Raw genomic sequence first — 12,726 nt, 5'->3', positions numbered from 1 at the left:
GGAAGCCCACAGCCTGTAATAAGGGCCTTTTGGTTTGGGTGATTAACCAGAATTGGCAAGGATGAGGTGACAGGAGGGGGCTGGTGAGACTGGCTGGGACAGAGGCTGGGAGTGGTGCTAACTGGGACTTGGATTGGCCGAGACTGTCTGATGCTAGGAGCTGGGGATTTGGCCACTATGAGACAGAAAGAGCAAGAGAGGGAAGTGAGAGAGGATGGGAACTTGGCTAGAAGCGGTGTTAGTGGAGTACTGAGGCATGGAGCCATAATGAAAGTAAAGGACTGAGGCATGCAGACAAAAGCAAACGATTTAAATAGCAGAACAGTAAAAAATACAATATATTTAATCATCACATCTCTGTCTAAACACACAGAGGTGAAAAGAGTTATAATATTCAGGTTTATTTCAGCGCAAGCTAGGCTGAGCACACTTGAAAAGAGCCACTGCCACAGTGGTAAGAGTGATAGGAATAACAAAACACTGCTGTGTTCACTGCGTGCCCCCACCCCAGTCTCCCACTCCTCCCTCACACTCCACATTCAGTATTGTTGTCTGTCTCAAGCCTTGATCAGTATGGGTTACCATACTGCTCACACTTAATGGTCTTACTCTCACAAAAGACACTAAGTGCAACATATTGGCATTCAAGGACAAAGTTGGAGAGTAGCTTTACATGTCGTGCTGCTCAAGAAGCAGAACATTTTGGGAAGTGCACTTATTTGCTTTCTTGCCGACATTTAGATTAGATGATCGATGCCAGTCTGATTAATTATGGATACAGAACATGGATCATTTACACATTTTACCTTACCATTGTTTCCATTTACTTTATAGTGTTAGAAGAGATACAGACAAGACATGTAGGGAAAGAGAGCGGGGTGACAAAGGTCCTCCAGCTGAGTACCGAAAAGTGGACATTGCAGCTACAGTATGTGGTATGCACCTTAACCGATAGGCCACCGGGACGCGCTGTATATCTTGTTAGCTGAATCCATACACAAACAGAAATGTATAGACAACAATTTGTGGTTTAACAGGGAGTTATGGAGCATAACTATTACTTGAGGGACAGTTCGGAACAGTTCATCGGTCTGACCAGCCCCTTTGTGCAGTGCATGTGTTGTTTGCCAACCAGCAACCTCACATGACACCAACGTTTATGTAAATTGCAAAATGCGACTACCTGCACAGCTACAAATAGTCATTCTGTTCTCTGTTGTAAAAAATAAACAAATAAGACATAACACGTTAACTTGTGATCTTTATTAGCTTGTGTCTTTGAACTTTGGATACAGCTAGGCTACCAGTTGTTAAGGACAGGGCAAACTAAAGCAGGAAAGAAGTCAAGAGTGATTCCAGTGTAGCAAGACACTCCTCTGTTGAGCAACAGAGTGGTGGTTAAGACACAGTACAAGTTAAACTTGTACATATGGAAGCTAGTCAATGTCCTTTACCTAAAAAACTCAGGTTTGAATAAGGATTTTGGTAAGAATAAGAAGGTGAGTCAGTGTGTGTGTGTGTGTGTGTGTGTGTGTGTGTGTGTGTGTGTGTGTGTGTGTGTGTGTGTGTGTGTGTGTTAAATGAACGGTTGGCTGTGTTTGTGGTTCTTACTGGCTTCTGTGGGTTCTCTGGCTGGACGTCGGACTCAAAGGTCTGTTTGCGGAGGAGTTTATGTAGTCCTGCTCGCTCTGAATACGCGCTCCAGCCATCCCCCTGGCACCTTCACACACACACACACAGAGTCATGTTTCAATCACTTTTGAGGACATTACACAGATTGACATTCGCTTCCTGAAGACTTACCCAAACCATAACCAATACCTGGCTAACCCCAGTCTTCACCCTAAAATGTAATAATTTACATTATGGAGACTTGCATTTTGTCCCCACAAGTATAGAGAGTCCCCACAGTGTGATTGTGTGAATGGATTTATGTTCCCACAATGTGAGTAATACATGGGCGCGCGCACACACACACACACACACACACACACACACACACACAGAAGGTCAAAGAGCCAGACAGGGACACACACACTGAAAACAACATACGACTGGTACACCTCTGCACTTCTAATCAAATCAGACGACAACAAAAACAGAAGCCTTGCGCAACATACTGTCGTCACAGTGTGGGAGAGACATAGAGCGAGCACTACAACGCATCAGACAGGAGATGCCAGTGTATAATGTTTTTCTGGCTCTCTCGGCCCTCTTGTTTCCTGTTTCACAGACATGTGCAACTTCTCAGACAGTTGGCACCTGCTGCACCGTCTGGCAACTAAAATACCAATGAGGACAATGAGGACATTAATCCACAACGCACAGATAGCCACCGTACATCAGAGAACATCAGATCAGGTACGATTTCCACAATAAAACATCCAGTTTTCCATTTCTGAACTCCAAAGATTCAGTTTTGTCATTTTAAAGTATCTGTCAAACATGTGCTGTGCATCAGCTGCAAAGTTACCTTCTGGAGACCACGAGCCACGGCTGGATGTAACTCTTCACACAGTCTCTCACATGTGGATCCAACTCCAGTCTACAAAGAGAGGGACAAGCAGGATAAGAAGTCATGAGCACATATTCTCACGCAGACATGCATGCAAACATTCACAGAGGGAAAACTACATTCCTCCTCTATCTTAATATGTACTTCATGGTCAAGGTGGGATAAGTGAATGCTGTGGCTAAGATAACACGAGCGGACAGATTTTACACCGACAACAGAAGACAGTTTAGAATAACGACTACGTATTATGCTACTTGTTATCTGCAGAGATTCTCCTGAAATCTCCAGCTAGCATCTTTTGAATGTCGTCACCTGATGTATGACTAAATAAATAAATAATTTTGGCGCCTTATGCGACTGCCTTTTATCCATGTGTCTGATCTTACTACCTGTCTAATTTATAATTCTCTATATAAATGTCATTACTGTCTGCCCTGTTTCTTTACTCCTGATTAAAGTCTTTTATTCCGTTGATCTTTTTGTCAAGAAGCTCATCGTAACTCAGATTTCAAAAGCTGCTAGATAAACAGTATTAAGATTAACTTTCCTACATGGACTTGAGAGCCATCTTAGATGTGACATGTCTGAAACTTTACTGTAAGCAAAATCAACCTGCCAAACATCATCCGCACTGAGGATTTAGTAGCTGAATGCATGAGGACTGGGAAACTGCGGTGAAACACTCTCTTTAATTATTCGTCACTATTTCACATTTTTCCTGGACTACTTTTTTGCCAAACAGGTCTGACAGCTTTCCAATTTAATTTCAAGGGGGATTTTTTTATGACCCACCCATCTTCAGGGACAGGGTGTCGAACCGTGCGACACTCCTTCTCCACCTGCTCCACCTTCAGGTCATCCTCGGGGAAGTCTCCGAGTTCCTGCATCAGGGCCGCGTCTCCACTTCTTAGCTGCGACGTCAGGAATTCCTCCAGGTCCAAGGGCTCCACCGCGTCATACGCCTGAGGCTGCAGAACGAAGGGTGATGGAGTTAAGACACAGCACCAAATATCACGATATGAGGAACACATGGGAAGTGGTATTTGCAGTTAAGTGCAGTTTAAGAATCCACTCCTAGAGTGGAGTGGATGGTCAGCAGAGCTCCTTAAGGCTAAATATGAAGTAAAGTATAACGTAAATCGTGCCTAGACGCTGGCTCAGAATTGTTTGATAAGGTTTAATGTTAGTGTAAAAAAAACAAACAAAACTATGAAGATATAATAAGCAAACAGCAAAAAAAAACATTAATCATGTGTGAAAAGCTTAAGGGTGATTGATAAGTTTGCACAGTGCACAAAGTGTAGAGGAGCACTGAGGAAAAAGAAAAGCGAGGAAGGGAGGTGAGACCAAACATGTTGAATCATGACTTTTTTCTAATAGCTCATACCTGACAAGGAACAAAAGAGTGGAGCACATACATAAATAGAAACTGGAACAAACTGGAGTGTATCAGACAGGCAGGCCTTTTTTTTCTGGGAACTTATTTTTAGACAGAAACTCTATCAGCCTGCACTCCAGAGCTCCAGCAGATCAAAGGCAAAGCTGTAATCACTTTTATGTACAGTGCAAATGGGCAGAAATTTTCATTTGGGTCTTCGAATCAGTACATATTGTTCAAATCATCAGTGCACACAGTGACACAAAATCCCACTGGTACTTAAAGGGGAAGAACAGACATGCTTTTCATCATTAGAAAGAGCTCACGGGGGGGAGAACACAACTGATGAGATAACACATGTCTCTTTTGTGGTGCCCAGCTGGCTATGGTTGTAAAAGGGGAACCTGCATGGAGCAGGTGTTTCTGTGAAAAGTGGCAGCAAACTAGGCAGGCCTCCAATCTGATTACAGTCTGCAGGCTGCGGCTGATGTAGGCAAAAGCTTGGAAATAAACTTATACCACAATGTCATACTGAAAGACTTCCTAAACACTCAGTAAAAATAGTCTCTTGACTTATACACAGCGTAAAGAACGAAAATCCACGTTAGCACTATTCAAAAAGAATATTTAAGCCTTTAATCATGCACGCTGTCTCACACAGGCAGCATTTGCATGACAAACGGGTAGTGTGTGACAGACTGGATGTGAGAGAAAGTGTGTATGCTAGAGACAGAGCGAGAAAAAAGAAGATGCAGAGCCAAACCAGCCAATGGCAGACACAGCAGGAGATAACATGTACGCACAGAAGAGGTAGAGATAACTGCAGTAGCAAGGTGAGTCACTGCTGTGCTCAACTTTTAAAAGCAGAGCAAATTCCATTTGCTTTCAGACGTGTTTTTGCACATCAATCCACCCGAAGGGATATTTTTCTCTGCTGTGCCCTAAGAGCAAACTATACCAAATGGGTTCGTATTGATGGTTAGCATGCAACACTAGAAGTAAAGAATATGGCCAGACGGAACAAATTTATCACTATTATGTAAAATGACACGCCTACAGTATAGAAGAAAGCCTCTCCTCCTCCTTTCTATAGACGAGGCGTGACCCTTAACAGTGTCGCCGCTGTGGCAGCCTTCTCCAAGCCTCAAAGTTCAAACAATAATTGCAGCATGGCCTCTTTCTCTCGTTTAATGTGGAGGCTAACGAAAACAAATGAATGCAAATCTATGCATGCCTCTGATCAGCGCCTGCTGCTCCGTGGAGTCATGAGTGGAGCTAGCAAGAAAGCGATGTCCCCTCACCAAATCAACTGCAAAGACTTTCTATCAGATTACTGATATGATGATTTTAACAGTGATGATAGAGATTTTAGCTAGTAGGAAGCACTGTGATCTACAACGGAGAAAGTTAAAGCAGACACATGCAACAATAAACAAATAAAATAAATTTGACAAAATTACACATTTCTAAAGCCAAAAAGAGTTACAGGAACCACTGCTGGCACCTTTTGCAAGTAGCATTCATCCATTTAAAAAACAATGTGCATCTACCAACATCACTGTTCTCAGTGTGCATTGGCAAAAAATGTGCAGGCACAGAAAACAGACATGTAAAAAAAACTCATGACAAACAATGCTCTTACAAAACACAGCCGCATTTGACCTGAGGCACCATATTTAAGCCAATAAAGTTTACCAATTATCTCACTCAGAGGTCTCACTAAAGGACAGCATTGCTCATATAGATATTGGAGACTTACCCGGCTGAAAACTGAAAACTGCACCATAAAGAGGAAGTGTACAAAATGGCGCACTCCGGATATAGGAACCTACAGGGCGCACTGACTGACGCTGAGCGCTTTTCGTTAAGACCAAGGCAGAACGCTGTGCACAGATCCTCTTTAAATTGATCCTCATATTCCTAGAAGCTACGAACTTCATCGGCTCTGAGAAGACACAATCAGCATTACCAACAGTGGAAGGGGTGTTTATAGCCAGTCAGTGAATGTTTAAGTTGAGTCTGACTGTTTGAAGACACAGAATGTTTTTATAGCAGTTTCCAGCGTTCAGACAAAGTGTCGTGCAGCTTAGAGTCGAAGGGCAGAAACCACAAGACATTAAAAGGAAGTGACATCAGCAAGGCGTCCCTCCATCAACTGGTGTTTCAACAGACAGGAACAGAAACCACACACACAGACGCACACGTGCATGCTGCTTACACACACGCACAGCACACATGCACAACGACATGCAGCTTTTCCTCTTAATCCCTCAATTTGTCTATTAAACCTACTAACAACACAGATCAGTCGACATTCCTCATATTTAGGCTCTAAAAATAGCGGTAGAGTGAGAGAGAAGGAGTTATGATGATCAACAAAGTGACGCACATGACAACTGCAGCAACAAACATGCCTCCCTCCTCTTAACAAACACCCCTCCCTCATCCCTGTGCTAGACGCGACTGCTGAATAATGGGAAACTATCATCCCGGAGATTATAGTATTAAAATCCCTCTCCCGCATCCCAAATCCGGCCATATTAAAGATTTGCCCGTGTAAGCTGCAAGGTAAGCAGGCCCCATCCAGCGCCTGTCAGTGGCCAAGGCGCTGACCCATTTCCCAAGCAGGTTAGAGATTAACCATGTTGCCTTCTACAAGCTTGGGAGGGGATGGATGGTCCGGGCGCTCCTCCTCAAACCCTGTCAGCTGACGAGCTCAAGGATCATCGCTGGGAAAGTATCAAAGGGCTTCGGCTCAGTTAGTCATGCACACAGATATGTCAGGAGACTTAGCGCCTAAGAGCTTTAGAAAACTTTAAATGAGAGAGATGTAGGGCGACAGAGAGCGAAGAAACGTGAGGGAGACAGAAATAGGAAATAAAGCAGGAAGACTGATATATGAATCTGGGAGGCAGAGAGAGAGGTTCAGAGGGTACCACAGAGAGAGACTAAGAGTGTAGTGGGAACAAATCCCGACAAAGGATTACTGTGCATCATTCTGTCTGCTTGCTTGAGAGAGCAGGAATCACTCTAACTGTCTGCTAGGCTTCAAGTGAAGAGGCGAGGAAACAACCCGTCATACTGGCATTCAATCCTCGGCAGAAACTAAAGGGTACTAGCTTTTCCGTGGCCTGTTAAATGAAAGAACAAGACGAGTCAGCCCGGTTTTTCACAAAAGCATGTTAAGCCATGACTAAGTTCTCAGCTCATCCATTGTAAGAGGAAGAAAGATTCTTCCTGAAAAAGACTCGGCTGTTTTGCAGAAATGCAGACGTCTGTTTGTGCAAAAGCATTAACTTATGCTGTGGCAGAATTTCTATGATTCAAATTATAATCTTCAAGACTAGACCCGACACTGAGTCAGACACTCTCAGCACTAATGACGGCAAAGAGGATGTGAAGGAGATGTGCTTATAGCCCTTTGGTGGTGTAAGCACAAACACTAAAGCTGTGTGTGTGTGTGTCTGTGTCTGTGTGTGTGTGTGTGTGTGTGTGTGTGTGTGTGTGTGTGTGTGTGTGTGTGTGTGTGTGTGTGTGTGCAGTATCAGAGGAAAACACTTCACCAAGAATTTCTCCTCAACTAGCATTACATCACTAGTGTTAAGTGAGGTAAACAGCATTCATTTCTACTGCGCTTATCTTCTTCAACCCACTTAACATGTTAGACAGCTGGATAAGCATTTTCATTTGCAAAATTTATTTAAAAATTAAAACTTGCTCGCAGCTTGTGTCACGTTAGCTCAAATGCAAACAAGTAATAACCATTTCGTTCCAGGTAGCTGTGAATAAATTAGAGATTTGCATCCTGGATAATGTGACAAATCCCTGCCGGATGAAAATGACTAAACTGCAGAAGCAAAGGTATCTTTTTATAGAAGGGAACTCACCACAGTGAGGTACCCTGTGGCCGAAGCGTTGGAGTTGGTTCGGCTGTGATGAGAGCCATAGCTCCCACTGAAGTGTCGTCTGATCTCTGCAGAGGAGTGCCTGGAAACACATACAAATTCATAAGGTTCAGCAGGCAGAGAAAACTAGTTGCATCACCTATGTACCATATGTGTGGGCTATTAGACGGTTGATATTTATACAGGAACAGGCATCAGACTAAAGGGAGAGCTGTAACTTTTGCACAATTCCACCAACATGCACACAGTGTATCTTAATGAGAGATGCAACAGCAATTCCACCATTGTTCCTATTCGCACTAGTTTGAATTGGTCAGCCATGGTGCCTCCATTCAAACTATTGTTCAGTGTCTACAGAGGCACATCTCTGCTGGCTGTGTAAAGGCTTTGTCATGCTGGCAGCCATACAGGCAGGGGAATAAATACGGTGTCCTGATTTAAGGGTCAGGCTGAGCAGGAAATCAACATGACATAGGAACGGAGCAGTGTTCAAATATATTGGGTAGATGAGGATGGTGCGTCTGTGTTCTTGTGTGTGTTTGCCTGTAGCCCTCTCGAAAAAAAAGGGAGAGCAGGGAATGACAACAACAAAGCCAGTGTCCCAATTCGTTACCCACATTTCATCTCTGTGCCACGCTGAGCTAATGCACTGCCCATTTCTTTGTAATTAATCTACCATACCATTTGAGCCGTACCGAACTCTGCACAATAACTGCTTTATTCTCTGCGCTGCGATGACGAAAGGCCCGTTGTGAGTGCATGAGCATGTGTTTGTGTGGAAGTTTTTTTGTCTGCGTTGAAATTGCTCATATTTGTTTGTATTTTTGCACGTGAGTGTCAGAAAGAGTTTATTGCAACATTGCCACACAGGGGAGAGTTAGAGGGCAAAGACTTCAGTAAATAGGTCACATTCCCGATCGCTTCCCTTGTGGTCAGTCTCATGGGTTCATTAAGTCCCCATGGCCATTGTTACGACAGCCCTGTTACTAATTACCACCACAAACCCATAAACACCAGTGCAATGGAGGAATGCCGGCATGTCACAACCACTGAGTCATGAAGCATGCAAAATCCACGAGACAGCTCCATGCAAACAGCTTAAAACTAATATTATGAATGTTCTGAAGCAGCACTGAATCGCCAAACCAGTTTGCTTTTCAAGAACAAAACCTAGTTAATACTTCATGTGCTCACATGCATTTTTGATGGTCTACAGTTCAACTCAAAGAGCCATAATGAAGAGTACAATACTTGATTTTAGTCTGAGAGGTTTATAACACTAACCCACCCCTCCTGTCAATCACGTAACATGCTGAGTCAATACAATAACTGAATGCTGGTGAAGGTTAAACTATGGGTGGGAGAACAGTATACAAATTTACACAATGAACAAAGTCCGGCAGCGCAGCGACGTTTCATCTAAACTCATGCTGCTCCACTGTCATTTCAAAATAAAGATGAGGCACTGAACTGAAACGATGCAAGAATGTATTTTGCACAGACACACGGCTGCAAGAAAAAGGCAAATGAGGCACATGACAACATGCATGCTGATGTCCACAATGACACACACGTGCAGGTATGCTTGGCCACATTATCAGCTTTTACTCTTAAATCGCTTGCAACAACGCCTCTGTAATGCAAGTCTAAGTTGCGCAAAAGTCGCCCTTAATCTACACAGTTTACAACATATATCCTGACTCAGAAAGTAGACTTTAAATGATAAAACAAAGAGGTGGCGCAAGAGACGGCTGCTCAGTACGACCACAGTGATCCACTGCTGGATGGATGAGTGGGTTTATCAGAGCAGTATGTTTGTGCCTTGCAAAACAGCAGGTAGAATTTGGTTGTTGGGGGATCTTGCATATAAATCCCACCTTGCACCTGCACATCAGCAACTTAAAGTCTCTTTGCACCCCCACTTTGTCCACTGCTAATGTCTACAGGTAAAGTCCTGAGTTACTCCTTGTAATGCAATGAGGCAAATCACATAATCCCGTGGAGCTTAAAGGAGCTGCGGTTAAGAAACTCAAGCTCCAGAAAGCTTCAGGCCAACACAAGGAATAGCACTCCTCACAGCTCCACCTAACCAGGTATGTGGACAGGAGGCCAGAGTCATGACTTCTGCCTCTGCAGTCAGGCATATCTGATGATATATACCGCAGCTTTAACTTGATTAAATAGCCAGTGCAAAAGAAACAGGCCTGTGGTTGACAGCATATGCAGTCAGATTAGTTTTTGCATGACTGACGGTTCTTCTCTGACACAAGCAAACAAAAATACTTTTTCTTGCCCGAGGGCAGATTGTCTGTTGGGTGTATTAAGCTTGCACCCAAGGCAATTTAAGCCTTGTAAAACCTTCTCATAAATTGACTTCTAAAGAGACATGCCCTTCCCTGTTTCCTCCAAAGAAACAAGCCCTACCCTGTGTGTACAGATGGCGCCCGTTACCACTCCAGCTTGTGTCCTATTCTATATCTTTCATTACCACTGAAGAGACAAAGCTCAGGCAAACCCACCCACACGATTACAGAACATACACTGTCTATATAAAGTTTACGTACACACATATTCTCACATACATGCACACATGGGATTGCTTACTTGCATTCACTGACACACAGGGTCTGTCTATAAAAAGGCCAAACAAGTAAAACAGTAATCAGCTCTCGCCAGCAGAGGCAAGTAGGCATTATTTTACCAGTAGTAGACAAACAGCTTGTCACAGCAGCATCTGTCAGTCTCTTTAAAGGGCCTACGTCTGCTCTTGTCACGAGGACAAATGGCAGGGCTTTGGAGTTTTGTCTCAAAAAGCAGCTTGCATCATAGCCTGAGCATAAAGCAACATCCTGATAAAGACTGAATATGTTATGAATTCGCCCTGCGATCGGCTGGCGACCGGTCCAGGGTGTACCCCGCCTCCCGCCCATTGACAGCCGAGATAGGCTCTGGCCCCCCCGCGACCCCGAAAGGGATAAGCAGCATAGAAAATGGATGGATGGATGGATGTTATGAATTCTTGCAATGGATGAACCCAGAGACAACACTTTAAAGGGCACAAATACCTGACTGCCAATGCAACCTGCAACGCCGTTAGCTGAGAGGACAAAGAGGTCAAGAAGACGGAATAATAAGAGTTCAGTGAAATACACTACCACCACCTTGTTCTGAGACAGACATGATCTGTAAAAACAGCTGTTATTGAAGTAGACAGCTTTGGTCTTGAAAGCAGCTTGCCCTCTGAGGGGTTTTGTGCCTCATCAGGGCACCGGGCTTCAGGTCTGAGATCTCTGGGAATGACCACAGTGGCATTACCCGACGGGCATATTCTTCGTCACCACTCCTTCAGTGTGAGGATGTTATCCTCAGATAAAATGCGGGCAGGCAGTGAGCACAGCAGAGTGATCAGAATTTAAATTTAATCTCACTCTGAGAGTATATTGTGCAGTTATGTTGTCCCAGTTACTGGCAGTGCGGTCATTATTATCACAGCATCATCTATTACAACATCCAGTAATAATCACTGTGTGTATCACTGAACATACATGATCCATGGTTCTGCAAAAGGTCGGGGTAAGGGTGGAACTTAATTACCATTCAGCTGCATTCAAACACAGTTTTATGGTATCCAGGTTTCTATAGTGCATGTGAGCACATCTGATTTCCTGTGTAACCTGATGACTGAGAGTAACCTGATGTCTTTTGTGCATGTAAACATAATGATTGTCACTTTATAACAGCCATCAAGGCCTTGAGATGAAGCATAACCACATGAAAATCAATGGCAAAATGTCAATAAGTTCTCCCTCTTTGGGGTAGAGCATTTCAATTGCCAGAAAGAAAGCATTCTCCGAGCCTGACGACAATAATTACCAGCTCCCATTGTCTTTTTTTTCATGAGATATAATTAGAAGAGGTAATCAACACTGATGAGGATAGCACTCTTAAAACAGCTGCTACCAGGGAGCTGAGCGAGAATTACAACTGACAGCAGACTCCAGCTTTGAATCAGGGCTGATGAGAGATGAGGCAAACACATCGAGACTCAGCACATTTCCTGGCACAGTCATCCTGTTGATTGTTGATAAAAGAGCAGAAAATATATGATAAATTATATCTTGGTCATCAATAAAGCATTACTACATCATGCCATAGCACTGATTGGGATGATAATTAATCAGTTTTTTTGGGTGATTACTTATCTCTTCAGCTCAGAGGTAAAAAAAAAAAAAAAGGTTGTTAGATGAATCAGAGTGTGACTGTTAGCAGCTGTGAAACACTGCATCATAATAATTACTGCCTTCGCTGAGCAATAGTCACGATATACTCCAATTTTGAATCCACGCTGTTTTAATTAGGTCATCCTGCATAAGGAAAGAAAAGAGACCACGTGGCCGCAAGATTTTTCATCATTTATCAGAATGAAATTTGCCAAAGCAGCTTTGTGTGTGACCCCATTATTTTAAGTATGTATGAGCTGTCAAACAGACCTCTCGTCTGTCACTACTGCTAGACTTTGAATTATGGAGAGTCATTTAATGTGAATAGTAGGTACCAGCAGCTGCCAAACAGCTGTTTTATGTTCCTGTGACATTATTACAACCAAGATTCCAAAAGAGTTGGGTCTCTGTGTAAAACATAAAACAGATTGTGATGCTTTGCGAATCCTTTTTGACATTTACTCAACTGTTTTACTTCAGCTTCATTGATTTTTGTAAATATCTGCTTATTCTGAATTTGATGCCAGCAGCACGTTTCAAACAAACTGGGAATGTTGTGGAATGCTCCAAAAACACCTGTTTGGAACATTCCACAGGTAAACAGGTTGATTGGTAACAGGTGATAGTATCATGATTGGGTATGAAAGGGGCGTCCTGGAAAGGCTCAGTGAACACAAGCGAGGATGAAGGAAGGTTCACCCCTTTGTG

The 12,726-nt window shown here is 43.3% G+C and overlaps 1 protein-coding gene across 2 annotated transcripts in view; it reads right to left on the bottom strand.

Annotated features, from left to right (window-relative positions):
* The window catches only part of dock8 (dedicator of cytokinesis 8), a 49,952-nt gene that overhangs the window by 33,915 nt on the left and 3,311 nt on the right, over positions 1-12,726 (bottom strand). Inside the window, exons 2-5 of one of the 2 annotated variants that reach the window (XM_070964122.1) lie at positions 7,781-7,880; positions 3,308-3,483; positions 2,474-2,545; positions 1,612-1,720 (exon numbers count right to left, since the gene is read on the bottom strand). In XM_070964122.1, coding sequence (XP_070820223.1) covers positions 1,612-1,720; positions 2,474-2,545; positions 3,308-3,483; positions 7,781-7,880 — 457 coding nt within the window. Of the gene's footprint in view, positions 1-1,611; positions 1,721-2,473; positions 2,546-3,307; positions 3,484-5,652; positions 5,756-7,780; positions 7,881-12,726 lie in introns of those variants that run through there. The other variant, XM_070964123.1, reaches the window with a different exon arrangement.

This window comes from Chaetodon trifascialis, chromosome 6, assembly GCF_039877785.1.
Source record: "Chaetodon trifascialis isolate fChaTrf1 chromosome 6, fChaTrf1.hap1, whole genome shotgun sequence".
NCBI classification, from domain to species: Eukaryota; Metazoa; Chordata; class Actinopteri; order Chaetodontiformes; family Chaetodontidae; genus Chaetodon; species Chaetodon trifascialis.
This window is presented reverse-complemented; position numbering and strand designations above follow the sequence as displayed.